This window comes from Plecotus auritus, assembly GCF_963455305.1.
Source record: "Plecotus auritus genome assembly, chromosome: 11".
Classification (NCBI taxonomy): Eukaryota; Metazoa; Chordata; class Mammalia; order Chiroptera; family Vespertilionidae; genus Plecotus; species Plecotus auritus.
Genome location: NC_137777.1, coordinates 637,350 through 652,740, shown reverse-complemented (window position 1 = coordinate 652,740; position 15,391 = coordinate 637,350). Strand labels below are relative to the sequence as shown.

The window sequence follows — 15,391 nt, the reverse complement described above, 5'->3', positions numbered from 1 at the left end:
GAGCCCAGCCTGAGGTCACTGGTTTGCAGGATTTGGGGGTGCTCCTGCCTGGAGGTGGGCGGGCCAACCAGTCCCTCCAGACGGGAGCAGCAGAGTGTGGGGGAGACCTGGGAGCTCGGTGACCCGCCCCAGCGGCCCCAGCCTTGGAGGGGCAGAGGGTGTGGGTGTGGGTGTGGGTGGGTAGACAGGCAGCCAGAAGGTAAAACGTAGTCAGTTTTATTTTCCTTAAACCACAAAATAGAGTCTTTGGTTGTACAAACATCACTAGTTACAGTCTTGCCAAGAGGTCCCGGCTGGGGAGGGGCTGTTAGTCGGTGGCCAGAACTCCTGAGGGGTCTCTAAAATGCTAACACCCAGGTTAAAAGACTTGGGGCCAGGGTGGTGTTGGTGCTGGCAGGGCCCCCACCCCAAGTCCGGGGAAGGACCCGGCCCTCTAGGAGGGCACTGGGCCCAGGCCTCGGCGCCCCGGCCGCAGGGGGCGGCGGCTACTGCACAGGGCCCCGTCCTCCGGGCCCACGGCGTCCGGTGAGGGCCTGCCCAGAAGCACCAGGGCCACCTCTCCGTCCTCCTCCTGCAGGCCTGGCGGGCAGAGGCAGGGGTGTGTGTGAGGGAGGGAGGGGCCCGGTGCCCCGGGCGCCCCCTACGCTGGCCTGGCCACTCACCAGGGCTGGGAGACGGCTCCAGGCATCTCAGCTCCTCAGCAAAATCTGGGGACTGTGGTGGAGAAAGGGCTGGGTCAGGCTCTGCCCGGACCTTCCTGAAACCCCCGAGCGAGCCTGGGTGGGGAAGCCCCAACCCAAGGAGCGGGTCTGGCCCCAGAGAGAGAGACAGGGAAGGTGCTGGAGGTGGGACAGGGCTGGGGGAGGCCCAGGTGGAGGTGGCAGCAGCTCCGGCCTGTCCACAAGGGCCAGGCGCCTGGTACCTGCATGTCATAGACAGGCCTGGAAGAAGGCAGGGCGGCGAACACCCTGTAGTCGAACTTCCTCCCAGACAAGGCCTTGAGAGGACAGCATGAGGGGAGAGAGGCAGAGGCGGAGAGCTGAGAAGAGGGTGGGGGGTGCAGCCTGGATCCCGCCCTCGCTGCAGGGAGGGGGGCGGGGAAGGGGAGGCAACTGATCCTCACCAGCCGTCCCGGGGAGCCGCTGGTCAGGGGGCCGAGGTCTGGGGGGACAAGAAATAGGTGTTGGGAGAGGTTCGCACTGCAGGACAGGCCTGACTCCCCTCGGGCACACGGACCTTCCAGGGGGGTGGGTGATGGGGTGGGCGCGGGCGAGGGGGCCTCGGCCAGCCGCTCCAGGGGCCCTCGCTTGCTCCGGCCGTCCTGGGACTTGCTGAGAACCATCTGTGCGCGGAGGGCGTCCTGCTCCAGGGACTTCATCCTGCGAAGGGGCGGGAGGCCGGGCTGGGCGGGGCGGGGCAATGGCGGGGGGCAGGGCTGGGCGGGGCGGGGCAATGGCGGGGGGCCTGTGGGCGGGCGGCAGGGGCCGGGCCAGGTGGCAGGGCCTCACCTGGCGGCCCTCCACAGGGCTCGCTTCTCAGCCTCCAGCGCGCGGCGTTCCGCAGGGGACAGGGCCCGCTCCGGCACCGGCAGCTCCGGGCTCTGCACGCGCAGCCGCTCCTGATGACGCCGCTCAGCCTTGGCCGTTCGCACCGGAGCGCTGCTTCCCAGGGGGGACGGGGACACGGGGACCAGCCTGGGCCGGGGAAAGGACAGGAAGGCCAGGTGGGCGGGCGCCCGGGAGGGGGGGCGGGGACAGTAGGCGCGGTTCCCTCCAGGCCTCACCCTGCAGCAGGGGCGCCCGCCCAGGGAGGCTCGTCCTCCGGCTCCTCGCTGTCCGGGGCCTCCCCGTCCGCGAGCCCCGCGTCGGCCGCCTCCCGCAGCATCTGCGCCCGCTTCTGCTGCAGCTTCCGGGCTGGGGGCAGGGTGGCGGGTCAGACGGGTGGGGGCGCCCAGGCCCTGCACCACCCCACGCTGCTAGCTGCCAGCTCACCTTCTTCCTCCTGCATCTTCCGCAGGTCGTCGGCACCCACTAGGGACACGCGCTTTGGGGGGCCCTCGGCCTGGGGCACCCGCACCTCCAACTCAAAGTACTTCTGCCGCTCGCGGAAGGACAGCTGCTCGGGGGAGGCGGTAGGGCCCGGCGTGCAGGGCTGCGGGAAGTGGGGTCTGAGCCGGGCTTCCTCCTCACTTGCACCCCACCTGCCCCACAGGCATGCGCGGCTGGGGCGGGAGGGCCGGCACCCACGTACTTGGGCACTTGGGTCCTGGAGGGGGTGCGGGCCCGGCACAGCCGCGAAGGTCCGGTAGGCTCGCTTCACATCCGAGGGCAGCTCGTCCGGGGAGGGTGGGGAGGGGGGCTGGGGGAAGGCTCTCCTGAGCTGTGCTGGGACAGCTGTCCCGGCTCCAGCCACCACCCACCACCCACCACCCACCCAGCCCACAGCTGTTGACTCTGAGCCCCGACCTCCACCCCCCCGGCCCGCGGGTCAGGGCACTCACAGAGCAGGAATTGCCTCTGCCCCTGGGGGCCGGGGAGCCCCTTGGCCAGGCCTGAGCCAGTGGCTGGATCACCCCGGGTTTTGTCTGCAAAGGGCAGGGTCCAGAGGGAGGGACCGGAGGTTCAGGTCAGGGGTGGGGGATGGAGGGGAAAGACAGAGAGATGGAGCCAGGATGGCAGCAGGGTGGGTGCCCAGGTCTCCATGCAGCAGAACCGGGGGCTGGGGGGGGGGCAGGGCCAGGGGCAGGGAGGAGGCCGTGACCACCCAGCCCCACGGCCCCAGGGCCACCGGAGCTCCCTGCTCCATTGCCAGTCAGGTCTGGCCAAGAAGGTGCCGTGGGCTGTGCCCTCCCAGAGCGACAGGTGCACCTGTAGGTGCTGCCCCCGGGCCCACTTCCAGGAGGACAAGCACCCCTCCTGGTGGGCACTCACCTGCTGGTGGCCGGGGGAGCGAGGAGCGTCAGCCATCTTCCCTCCAGCTGCCCCAGGCGGTCCCTGGAGGAGCCAGGAGCCAGGTGAGTGGGGTGAGGGTCAGGCAGGGCCGGGGGCCCACAAGGGGTTGGGGAGTGGGGTGCTTGCCTGGTGCAGAGGCTGGTGTTCAGCGCCCTGACCCGACCACAGCCCGGGCGGGGAGTTCCCCAGATGGGCCTGGACTACTGCTTGGCCAGCGCCAAGGCTTTTCCCCAAAAGGCTGTGTCCTGGAGACCCCCAGGCTCCCCCCGCCCCCACGCTGCTGGGAACAGAGGGCCGGGCCTCGGCTCTGCCCGCCGCCTCCCAGGTGTCTGTGGCCGTGGGCAGTCTGGAGCTTCATGAGAGGTGGGGACAGACAGACAGACAGACCAAGAGGAAATAAGACCGAGTACGGGCTGGGGCCCGTGTGCTGTCCCACAGCCGCCCTCCCCGGAGGCCATCCCAGCCGGCCCACGGCGTGCCCTTCCGTCAGCGGACACGGCCCCACCTCCCCGGGGCCTCCTGCTCCAGGCTGCTCCTGGCCGAGGCTGCAACCAGGCGAAGCCCCTCAGCCTCGTCTCCCTGCCCTCCGAGGCCCTCAGCCAGCACCCCTGGCGCCCGCCCGCCCACCACTCACGTCCTTCGGGGTCCCAGTGGCGCTGGTTGGACACAGCCTCTGGGGGGCTATTTATACTCTTGGGAGGAACAGGACTGGCTGTCCATCCTGCCAGTGCCCACGTCTGCCCCAGCCCGGCTGTCAGCTGGGCCCCCCCGCCCGGCCTCCACAGCTCCCGGCAGCTGCTCCAGCCTGTCCTCCACGTGGCAGCTTGTACCGGTCCCACCAGCACTGGGAGCTCTGGTGGCCCCGGGGCCTCTGCCCTGCCCGGAGCCGTCTGGGGCTCCGTCTGTCTGCAGGGGGCTCAGGCCCTCCCCACCCAACTGTGAGTGCCAGGCCTTCGCAGAGCCCACCTCCCAGGTGTAAGGAGTCCCCGCCACGCGGCGTGGTTCGGTGACGGGGACTGGACCCGCGCCAGGCCAGGTGGCGGCGCTCCAGCCCTGCAGGCCCTGACCCGGTCCCCCACCCCCGCCCGCTCTGGCGAGGGCCTCCCGCGGTCTCAGCCTGGCCCCGGGACAGGAGCCTGCGGTCCCACCCAGCTCGGCCCTTCGGGGTCTCAAGTGAAGGCAGGGACGGGGCCAGCAAACAGGTGGGCAGAGGCCAGAGCACAGGTTGCACGGGGACACGGACCCTGTGCACCCGCCAGCGCTGGGCCCGCAGCCCTGGGAGCAGAGTGGACACAGTGCTGAGGAGGGGCTGTGTCTGTGATGGGGCGCGAGGCGGGCAGCTCTGAGAACCGTGGAGCGGGGTCTGGGACACGCTGCCCACTCCCCCGGGCTGTGGCCCCCCAGGGGGGACCCGCCGCGGAGCTCAGAGCCGGCCAGTGCGCAGGCGGCCACGGCCCAGCACTCACCGTGGCCTCTGGTCCCCACTGCGGCGTCTGTCCAGGCAGCTCCTCCTCCTGGGAGCAGAGCAGACGGCGGTCAGGACCTGCGGCCTCGGGCTGCCCGGCCCTGGGCTGCCAGCCGCAGGCGGCGCTGACCTTGCCGGGGCCGTCGGGGCTCAGCTCCCGGTCGATGGAGGAGACGCTCTCGAGGCTGTTGCGGCGGCTGATGCCAGCAAAGGGGTTGGCGATGACGCCCGGGGACACCTAGGGGCGAGTACACGCGTGTGGGCGGCCCCTGGGCGACCGGCAGCACTGCCGTCCCCGGGACCCTGCCACATGCGTAGTGACACGAAACCGAGCCTGCGTGGCGCCTCTCAGGACGCGGAAGCCTGTCCCGACGGACCTGCAGCGGCTCTAGGAGCAGCAGCTGTGAGGGCGTCACTGTGCCATCGAGTCTGGGGCGCAGCGGGCACAGCCACTCAGCTGGTGCCAAGGACGCATCGGCATGGCCTCGGCCTCTAGAGGGAGGGGACGCCGAGGGCAGAGCCTGGCTGTCCAGGATGCGGGCCAGGCCCGGAGCCCAGCGGGCCCCTGCGGCCCCCGGCGCTGCCCTGGGAAAGGCCTTGGCAGCAAGCTCTCCGCTGGGCGCCCCAGGAGCAGGACAGTCCCGGTGAGTGGACGGGGCGCCCCTCGAGGAGCCCGGCACGGCCGTGGGCCTGGCTGAGCCTCCCAGGCCTGGCCTATGGCCTCGCCTGCAGGAGGTGCCCGCCTGGAGGAGGCAGTTCAACCTCTTCTTCGAGGACTGGCCTGGCCACCTGCTCACGCCCGTCCTCCTCGGGCCGAAGCCCCCACACGTCACGAGCACGGCCAGACCGCGGCCCGGTGCCTGCCTGTGCCCGCCGCTCCCACCCGGTCCCGGGCCAGCGCCCCACCCGCAGGCGCCCGGCACTGACCTCGGCGGGGGCGTCGAAGCCGTCGCAGACGAGCACGGTGAGGGTGTCGCCCGCGTTGCGCAGCAGCTGCACGGCCTCGGCGTGCGTGAGGCCCAGCAGGCTCTGCTGGTTCACCTCCAGCAGCCGCAGCCCCACGCGCAGGCGGCCGTCACGCCCGGCGGCTCCCGCGGGGCTCACCTGCCGGGACACCAGGCCGGCCCCTCAGGACTGGCCGCCCCGGCCCCTCGCCCGCCCCGGCGACCGGCGGGCAGGCCCTCACCTTGGAGATGAAGATGCCTTCGTCGGTGGGGTCACAGGGGTTCCCCGCGTGGCCCTTGGCGCCCCCACGGATGCTGATGCCCAGCTTCTCCCCGGGCGCCTTCTGGATGCAGAGCTCACGCAGGCCCGGGGGCGGCGGGTCCCTCCGCACCAGCAGGACCAGCTCCAGGCAGGGCCGCAGCAGGGCGCCGACGGCTTCCTGGTGCGTGGCCTCCCTCACGTCCTGCCCGTTCACGGCGAGGATGCGGTCCCCGACCCGAAGGCCGCTCCTCGCAGCCAGGCCCCGAGGGAGCACCTGTGAGGGGGGCGGTGCGGGGCTCAGCGCCAGGCCGGGTGCCCACCCTGAGAGGCCCGGGGCCCTCCTACCTTGGAGATGAACACGCCAGGCTCCTGGGCGCCGAACGGGTGGCTGGAGTGGTCGGAGCCCCCGACAACACTGAGCCCCAGCGGGCCCCCCGCCCTCGGCAGGCAGATCTCCTGGGGACACCAAGGGCGAGGGGGTGGGGCCGACCTGTCAGAGCAGCTGAGGGGGCTCCCCCCCAGCCCCAGGGCAGGGCACCAGGTGTCGGGGTGGGGCCACGGGGAGAGGACGCTGCACTGGGCCAGAGCCCGGGTCCTGGGTGAGCACCCACCTCCCACCTCGGCTGTTGGGCGTGCAAGGCTGCGAGGGGGGCGGGGGGTCCTCACCTCCACGGGATAGGGCCCCTCCAGGGCAGCGGCAAGCAGGCTGGGGGCCAGCCGCAGAGGCCCAGGACCCGCGGGGGTGGCAGGGACCACGGTGGTGGGGGCAGCAGTGGGGGGCACAGGGGAGTGTGGCGGGGGGCTGGGAGAGAGGGGGCCCCCCGCCTCCCGCTCCAGCAGCAGGGCGATGGTGGGAGAGGCGGCGGTCAGCAGGGAGACGGCGTGGTCGTGCCTGGCCTCGGTCATGTCCACCCCGTTGATCTGCGGGCGAGTGGCTGTCAGGAGCCGGGCGGGGCGGCGGGGTAGGCACGCCGGGGAGCCCGCGCCCCGACTCACCGAGAGGACACGGTCGCCGACCTGCAGGGTGCCCGCCCGGTGGGCAGCGCCGCCCTCCGCGATCCGGGAGACGAAGATGCCCTGCGGAGGGAAGGGAGGCAGCGTGCCAGGAGCGCCAGGCGCGGAGGTCCTGGTCCCAGCGCCTGCCCCTGCGCCCGCTCACCGTGTCACCGGCCCGGTAGGGCGTGGAGCCTTTCCCGCCGGCGATGCTGAAGCCCAGCCCCTTCTCGCTGCGCACCAGGCAGGCCACGTGGCGCTGCCGGAGGGGCCCGGGGGCCTCGGGCTGGGGCAGGCGCAGACCGCCACCCCGCCGCTCCCGGGGGCTGTAGTCGTCCTCGGGCCGCAGGGGGGCGATGGTGACCGCGTTCTCGGGCTCCACCATGCGCTCTCGCCACAGCCGCATCTGCACGGTGGCGCCCGCCCCCCGCAGCGCCTCCACGGCCTGGTGGTGCTCAGCGCTGTGCAAGGCCACGCCGTTCACCTGCGGACCGCCGCGCGTCAGACCCGGCCACGCCCTCGCCCTGCAGGCCCTCCCACAGGTCACAGGCTCCTGGGGTCCCACCCAGGACGGCACCGGCCCTGCCTGGACACCCTCGGCCCTGACGCCTGCTGGGCCGGTGGCCGGGCCCGGGCAGGGGCTGCAGGGCAGGCATCAAACTCCCAACCAGATCCGCGGGGATGCCACGTGCCCCGGCCCGTCCCGGAGCAGGGCCCCCCCGGCCTGCCTCGGCCTCCTGAGCTCCCTCTCGCCCGGCCTGGTGCTCGGAGCCCCACCCCCCGACGGGCAGCCTGTGTGGGCCGGTGTGGACCCTCCAGGGGCCGTGACTCACCTCCAGGAGCTTGTCCCCGACTCGGACTCCAGCCCGGGCCGCAGGGCCCTCCTCAGACACCCGGGAGATGAATATGCCCTGGAGGGTGAGCGAGCGCTAAGCCCGAGGGCGGCACCGGCGGAGGCCCGGCAGCCCCGGGCCTGTGGGAGGAGCCGCGGGCCAGGACAGCCCGAGAGGCTGGGCGCCAGCCGCTGTGGTCCCCTGACCTACGGGTCCACCTCCAGGAAGTTATCGACCTAAAGCAGGCCCTGGCCGCCGGCCTGCAGGCAGTGCTGCCCTCCGATGGGCCTCAGACCAGACGCCACGAGCCCGAGTTCAGTCCTGATCGGCAGCCAGCGCCCGGGAGGGCGGGCCAGCAGCTGGAGAGCAGGTCTCCTGGGCAGGGAGGCAGGGGCGAGGGCAGCGCCCATCGAAAAGCAAGCCTGCCCGCCCGGCATGACTCAGTGGCTGAGCGTCGCCCTGTGACTCTCTCAGCATTCGTGTTTCTCTCCCTTCCCCTCCCCCTCCCTCTCTGAAGTCAATAAAGTGACAGATTGGAGAAGCGAGCTCTGGGTGAGGGGGTGCCCGGGGCCGGGGCGAGGGCGGGGCAGAGGCACTCACCTCGTCGTCCCCCTTGTAGGGGGTGGAGCCCTTGCCACCTGCAATGCTGATGCCCAGGCCGCCCGTCTGCCGCACAATGGTCAGCGTCAGCTGGAAACAGAGAGACATGCAGGGCTCAGGGAGGGCAGGGGGCAGCCCCGTCCTCTGCGTGGGCACCGCTGCCACGGGTTCAGGCCCGAGAGAAGCTGGAAGAGGTGGGCGTTACTGGGCAGAGTGGCAGCTCAGGGCTGGGGGAGGGCAGCCCCGAAGGGACGCCCGCCTGTGGGTGATGAGGCCCAAGGCCCGCAGATGGGTGGCTGGCAGGAAGTGCCCACACCTGCCGAGACCCCCCTGCCCGTCCCCCTGGGCCAGAGGGTCAGCGGGCCCCTCAGGGACAGGGGGGAGGCAGGGCTTCTCGGGGTGGGGGCTGGGCAGGAGTGAGGGGAGGTGCGTGAGCCCGCAGCCCTGGAGGACAGCGCAGCAGCCGGGCGTGGAGCAGAGCGGCAGTACAGACCTCTTCCTCCTCAATGCGAGCGGGCTCTATCAGCAGGTTATGGGCCTGGTCAAACGACACCCCCTGCAGGACAGGACCAGCGAGGCATGCGGGTGAGCGCCCGGCCCGCCACCGGCCCGCCACCGGCCCGGCCCCGCCGCAGCAGCAGCAAAGGAAAGCCCACCAAGCTCCCGAAGCCGCACAGCCGGTCCCGCGCCAGCCAGGCCCCCAGGGGCTGGGCCTGGGCGTCCGCCTGACCTTCGAGGCCCCTCAGCTACCACCACGTCATTCATGCTCGAGCTCAGGGTAGGGGGCTGAGGTGTCAGAAACGGGGTGCCGTGGGCACAGGGCGCCCGAGAGCAGGCAGGACCGTGTGGCCAGGAGAGCCACGGAGGCCAGAGGAAGGGCAGCGGGAAGGCCCAGCCGAGGCGGGCCTGGAAGGCAGAGCGGCCAGGTCAGCCGAGGGGGCCACCAGGGCGGGAGGGGGCCTCTGGGCCCAGCCCGGAGGGCGGTGGCGTCACAGCCTTAGAGAGGGTCCCTCCGTGGAGCCCAGAGCTGCCGCCGTGCCTGCTGAGACTGGCGCCGACAGACCTGGGCGCTTGGCAACCAACAGGGACACCAGTGCCGAGGCGGCAGCGGGTCAGGTGTGAACGGAGACCCACCTTGACAGAGGGCACCGAGGCCACAGCCTCTTCCTTCTCCTCCTCCTCCTCCTCCTCCGCCATGGCCTCCTCCTCGTCGTCCTCGGGCCCCTCCTCCTCGGCCCGCGGAGCCCAGGGCGTGTGCGGGCCGTTGTGCCAGCCGCCCAGCCCCGCGGGGCCCTCGCCGTCCGGCGGCATTCCCTGCAGCAGGGCCACCACGGCCTCGGGCTGCGGCAGCTTGGAGACCTTGAACTGCTTCTTGTAGTGAGGCGTGTCCTTGCGGGTGAGCCGCTGCCGCCCAGGCAGGGCCCAGAGGGCCTCCAGGGGCCCCTCCTCGCTCTCGCCATCTTCCCCGGGGGGCAGCAGCAGGGTGTCCTCCGCGAACCGCACTGTGGGCTGCGAGGGGCAAGCGTGAGGGCAGCCTGCCCTCCCCACCCCCAGGAGCCAGGGCTGCCCACGCCTCGGAGGCAGCAGGTGGGGGCTGGGGCTCCCTACTGCGTGAAGACGAGGGGGACTGGGCCGGGGGCGCACACGGCCGGGGGGGGGGGCGGGGGGCTCCCTCCTCTCCTCTCCTGTGCAGGACTCAGGGCGGCCGGAGGCCGGGAGCACGGTCAGGACCCGGGCAAGGTCTGGGGGGACAGTCTGCAGGGATCTGCCTGGGTGACCATGGAGGGCAGCACCCAGGCAGCTGTGGGGGAGTCCCTCGCCCCGGCCCCCCTGCCCCGCGCCCTGATGGCCCTGCAGGCAGCTGTGGGGGAGGAGGAAGGGGTCCCCTCCAGGCAAGCGGCCTCCCCCAGGCGGCCTCACCTCCTCATAGGCCTCCTCCTCGGCCTCCTCCGGGGTGGCCGGCGGGCGTGGGCCCTCTGCCTCGGCCGGCAGGCCCTCAGGCTCACCCTGGGAGGTGGGGCTGGTGGGCAGAGGCGCGTCCTCACTCAGGCCAGACCCGGTGCTCAGCCGCTTCTCCTGCAGAGGTCAGCAGGTCAGACTGCGCGGGCCAGGCCTCGCCTGCCCGCGCTCCTGCCCCAGCCCCTCGGAGCCGCCCGAGAGGAGGGCTCAGCTCTCGGCACCCCGTGTCCCAAAGCTGCATGGCCTCCAAACGGGACTGTGGGCAGCCGGAGCCACCGCCTCTGGCACGGCCCTCAAGTCCCCCCGAAGTCAGAAGAGCAGGCACAGGACCAGCTCCCAGGAGGACGCAGCCTCAGAGCCCAGTGGGTGCGGCAGCGTCGAGTGCAGGACAGGAGCCGAGCACGCGACAACCTGTGGGCGCCCTCCCGGCGGCCCCCGGGGCCCAGAGCACCCCGAGCCCTCCTGGGGCTCCAGCACCCTTCACAGAAGCTGATGACGCCTGTGCCCGCCGCAGGGCACTCACAGGGGCGTGCCACCCCACAGACCCAGACCCCTTCCCCTGTGTCCCCCCGGACAGGGCCTGAGTCGTCCGGCTCCTGCCCCACACACCTCCACCCTGTTCCCCCCCACCCCAGCACCCCTGCCCCTCCCACCCTCACTAGCTCTGCCCTCCTGGGCCCCTCCCGCACCAGGCCCCACAGGCACCTCCTCCGAGGGCGAGGGCGAGGGCGAGGGCGGCCGGGGGCCAGGCCTGCAGGCTTCGCCTCGCCGCTCCTCCACGCCCCGCTTCATCACCTTGAGCTCGCTGGGGTGGGGCGTGGCCCGGCGCTGCAGTCCCTGCGGGGCACAGGGGTGAAGGGTGAGCAGCGCAGGGTCAGGGGGTGGGGCGCAGGCCCATGGCCCAGGAACCACGTCCCCGCATACCCGCTTCTCGGCGGCGGCTTCCTCAGCATCCTCATCGCTCACGGGGGCCCCCAGAAACTTGATGACGCTGACGCGGCTGAGGGGGGCGTCACTCCAGCTCTCAGAGGGGCTGCTCCGCGGCTCGGGGTCCTCTGCGGGGAGCGTCAGGGCTCGCTCAGCCTGGCCCAGGCCACACCCACGCCTGGTCTCCCGCCGGCGGGCAGCGACCTACCGAGGCTGGGCGGGGGCTGCTGGGGCAGCAGGTAGCAGGTGAGCACCTTCTCGCCGGTCTGGGCGTCGTCCTCCGTCTGGAACCGGAGCATGGGCTGCGCCTGGTTCTCTGCCAGCCACAGGGCCTTGAGGTTGAGGTGGGTGAGCGCGAACGGCAGACTCTGCAGCCTGGGGGCCGCGGCATGGTCAGCCCGGGGGGCACTGTCAGCTCGGGGGGGCGGGGGGGGGGCAGGGTCAGCCCGGGGGGTACGGTCAGCCCGGGGGCACAGTCAGCCCGGGGGCAGGGCAGTGGACTCTCACCGGTTCCCGGCCACGTCCAGCACGTGCAGTTCAGCCGTGTGGGCGAGCTCGGGCGGCAGGATGGCCAGGCGGTTGTCCCTCAAGGACAAGACACTGAGGGCTGTGCAGCCCCCAATCTCAGGTGGCAGCGCCTCCAGGCGGTTCCGGTCCACGTTGAGGTTGGTCAGCTTGGTCAGCTTCCCGAGGGCGTGGGGGAGAGCCTGGCCCGGGTGGGAGAAGGGTCAGAGGTCGGCAGAAGCGCACTGGGATAGGAGGGAGACACAGGCCCTGGGGCCGACGCTCACTGGGTCTGGCCTCTCCTCCTCCCACCGCCTCCCACCCAAGCCAACACCTGGCTCCCGTCACAGCGGCACCCACCCTGCTCTGCCAGCCTGGGCCCCTGCTCTGCCAGCCTGGGCCCCTGCTCTGCCAGCCTGGGCCCCCTGCTCCCTGCCTCCCTGCTGACTGTGGAACCGACGGGGCAGGGCGCAGTGCGGGGCCGGGCCTACCGTCAGCAGGTTCTCGGTGAGGATCAGCTCGGACAGGTTCTCGCAGCCCCCGATGGCCTCGGTCACCTCGCTTAGGCGGTTCTGGTCCACCTTCAGGATGGACAGCTGCTTCAGCTGACCTGGGGTTGGGGTGTCGTGGCGACAGGGCCAAGTGGGGTGGGGGCTAGGCGCCCACTCAGTGGAGACAGCCTGCCCCTCCCTACCCCCCCGCGTCCTCCACGCCTCCGCCTTGGAGACGGCCGCCCGCTCTGTGGGTAGGTCACCCTCTCGGCCGTCATCCCCACTCAGCACCAAGCGCCTTGGGGGGCCCCGCCCAGCCACCCCACCCGACGGCAGCCTGGCTCCCCTGAGGGCCACCTTAGGTGCCCAGCGGGACTGACCGATGCCGTCCGGGAGCCGCTGCAGCAGGTTCTGGGACAGCAGCAGGTCTGTGAGCAGCGCCAGCCCCCCCAGCTCCGTGGGCAGTGCCTCCAGCCGGTTCTCGGACACGTCCAGGCACACCAGGCGCCGCAGGTTCCCAAGCTCCTGAGGGCGGTGCGAGGGTCAGGGCACCGGCTGGGCCGGGGGCGGGGCGGCTGCCCCTCACTCACCGGAGGCAGTGCCGACAGCTGGTTCCGGTCCAGCCACAGCTCCCGCAGGTTGGGCAGGGCCCCCAGGGTGTCAGGCTGTGGGAACAGCGGGGAAGGAGTAAGCGAGGCTCACCTACGGCCCGGCCCGCCCCGCGCCCCCCCCACGGCCCCGCCCTCCGCACCAGCACTTCCAGGTCGTTGCCTCCCAGATCCAGCTGCTCCAGCTTGACCAGGAAAGACAGGGACCTGCACGGAAACAGGGCGACTGTCGCGTCAGGTGCACGGCGTCAGGCGCACGGCCCGAGCTGCCCCCAGCGGGGCGCCTGGCCACTCACGCAGGCAGGGACTTGAGCAGGTTCTCCCGGAGCTCCAGGGTCACCAGGTTGGCGAGGCTGAAAGAGAGGCCGGGTGGGGCGTGAGGAGGCGAGGCTGGCGGGGAGGGGGCGGCAGGGCTGAGCCGAGACCCCCCCGCCGAAGGGCACTCACTTGCCCACGTCCCCAGGCAGCGCCTGCAAGGACACGTCGTTCAGAGCCAGGTGAGCCAGGCTGCGCAGCTGAGTGAAGCCCTCGGGGAGCCTACGCCGGAGGAGGGGGGCTTCAGAGGAGCAGGCCAGGGGGGGACCCCCACCCCCAGCACGGCCACCCCCCCAGCAGGGCCCCCACGCACCTGGACAAGGGGTTCCCGCTGAAATCCGCGATCTCCAGGGCCTTGCAGAACTTGATGCTCTCGGGGATCTCGGGGATGTCTGTGACGGGAGCGGGGTCACCACAGACACCCCCGGCCTCCAGGAGCTCCAAGACCTCCCCGCCACCCACAGGCTCCACCCCACCTGCCCGGGGCCCCACACCACAGACACCCCCGGCCTCCAGGAGCTCCACGACCTCCCCGCCACCCACGGGCTCCACCCCACACGCCCGGGCCCCACACCGTTGCGGGACACGTCCAGCTCCACCAGCTGCATGAAGTTGGCCACCTCGGGGGGCAGGCGCTGGATCTCGTTGTCACTCAGGCCCAGCTTGCGCAGGTTCAGCAGCCGGAAGAAGGGCTGGGGGCAGGGGGTGAGGTCAGGGGGCAAGCTCTGGAGCAGAGGCCCCTCCAGAGCAGACGCGGCTCCCAAATCCTAGGTCCCCCCGGGCCTCTGCCCGCTCCGGCCACACAGGAGCCCAGGGTCCTGCCACCTGCCCCGTCCGCAGCAGGAAAGCGAGGCGGGAACACGCACACACGCGTGGCTGATGCTGGGTCCCTCCCCATCACCTCAGACGGGGTCCCTGCTGCCGCTGCTGCCGCCTCGCCTCACGCTTTCCCGTCTCATCGGGGCCCTCGCGGCTCCCTACCCTGTGTTCCTCTGGGCTCCACCTACCACCTGAGTGACCCCCCCACCCCCCGCACTCCAGCCACCGGCCAGGCCCAGGCCAGCACCGGGCAGCCCCCGGGAAGAGCAGTGGAGGCAGCAGTGCCGCATGCCCGCGGAGCTGTGTGCAGGGGCTGCAGGGAGCTGGGCACCTGAACGAGACCTGCGAGCAGCCCTGGCGTCCACCGCCGGACGGGAGCCACATCCTCTGGCCCGCAGCCCCAGGCCACTTAGCACCCTGCCTCCAAAAAGGAAATCCCCTGAGCGCTTCCTTTAGCCTCGCTGCAGAGGAGCCTTGTGGGAACGAGCACAAGCTGACCTGAAGGGACAACAGCAGCAGGCGGTGGACACGGGGCAGGCTGCCAGGGACAAGCCCCTTGTGGGGGCTGCTTGCCCCTCCCCGGGGCCCGGGAGGAGGAAGGCAGCCCCGAGAGGCCGGACCCCACCTCCAGCGCCGCCCGGCAAGTGAGCGCCAGCAGGGCCAGGTTCACTTTCACCTTCCGCCCGCATCTGCCTCCACGGTCGCTGCCCCCGGCTTTCACTGCGGCTCCTCTGGCGCGGTGACCATCCCGCCCCCAGGCAGGCACCTGATGACCGCTGCCACCTGGTGCCGGCGCCGCGGGGCGAGGAGGGCGAGGCCGGCGGGGTGGGGCTCCGGCCGGTGAGAACCAGCAGGGCCGGCTGCAGGCGCCCCGCCCGGCCGGCCGGCCTGCGAGCGCGGCGGCTCACCTTGGGCAGCTCGCGCAGCTGGTTGGCGTCGAGCAGCAGCTCCTCGAGGCTGCGGCTGTAGCGGTAGATCTCCTCGGGCACGGCCTGCAGCGAGCAGTGCCGCTTGTCCACCGACTCCACGTGCCGGTTGCAGCGCCAGAGCGGGATGCACTTGAGCATGGTGCGGGCGGCGCGGCGCGGGCGCGGGCAGGGGCGGGGGGCGGGGCTGGGCCCGCATGAGCGCCCGGCGGCGCGGACGGCAGGAGGGGCGGGGGCGGCCGGGCTGCACGGCGCTGGGCCCGGCCCGCGCCCGGAACGCTCGGAACGCTCGGTCCCCCAGGGGGCGCGGCCCGGCTGGCACTCACACTCTCAGGAGTCGGCGAAGGTGGCGGCGGCCCCGCATCCCGCCCGGCCCCCTACCCGCTCGCCCGCCACTGTGCCGCAGCCGGAACCGCCGCCGCTACTCGCCGGACTGCCCCGCCGACAACCGCCGGCCGCCGCGCAGCCCGCCGGGAAGCCGAGGCCCGCCCATCGCCGCCGGGACTGCAAACCCCACAAGGCTGTGCGGCGCCGGCACCTCCTAGGACCCGTAGCGACTCCGCGCACAGCCTGCTGGGAAGCCCCGCTCCCGTCCTGGGCGCAAGGCACGATGGGAACTGAAGTCCGCGGTGGCTAGAGGTGTGCGGGCCCTAGACTTCCTCCCACCTCGCCTAGACCTTCCACCCGTCCGGTTCCTCCGCGGAGTTGGCCCCCTGATCACTGATCCAGGCCGGCGCCCTCTTCCCATAACCGGCCCTGTGAGCTCAGTGACCACCCCCCCCCCCACAAGGCCC

At 72.3% G+C, this 15,391-nt stretch overlaps 1 protein-coding gene across 6 annotated transcripts; it reads right to left on the bottom strand.

Moving 5' to 3' along the window:
* Positions 1-195: 195 nt before the first annotated feature.
* SCRIB (scribble planar cell polarity protein) lies at positions 196-15,035 on the bottom strand. 6 transcript variants are annotated; one of them, XM_080646118.1, is made up of 37 exons: positions 14,580-15,035; positions 13,427-13,544; positions 13,166-13,244; positions 12,985-13,074; positions 12,834-12,890; positions 12,681-12,744; positions 12,520-12,594; positions 12,310-12,454; positions 11,930-12,048; positions 11,442-11,641; positions 11,143-11,309; positions 10,932-11,062; positions 10,713-10,844; positions 9,969-10,124; positions 9,183-9,557; positions 8,542-8,604; positions 8,049-8,138; positions 7,449-7,526; positions 6,782-7,099; positions 6,619-6,699; positions 6,289-6,543; positions 5,968-6,078; positions 5,603-5,896; positions 5,344-5,520; positions 4,547-4,654; positions 4,418-4,465; positions 2,931-2,993; positions 2,501-2,584; positions 2,251-2,358; positions 1,992-2,151; positions 1,784-1,913; positions 1,509-1,694; positions 1,237-1,379; positions 1,124-1,161; positions 923-997; positions 663-714; positions 196-579 (listed from the first exon to the last, which is right to left on the bottom strand). In XM_080646118.1, exons 1-37 carry the CDS (start codon positions 14,736-14,738, stop codon positions 434-436), a joined length of 4,875 nt encoding a protein of 1,624 aa, XP_080502244.1. In that variant the 5' UTR covers positions 14,739-15,035; the 3' UTR covers positions 196-433. The 6 variants fall into 6 exon arrangements, with proteins under 6 accessions (XP_080502244.1, XP_080502242.1, XP_080502246.1 ...); XM_080646116.1 differs by having other exon boundaries at positions 4,418-4,654; XM_080646120.1 differs by lacking the exon at positions 923-997.
* Between the last annotated feature and the right edge of the window lie 356 nt (positions 15,036-15,391).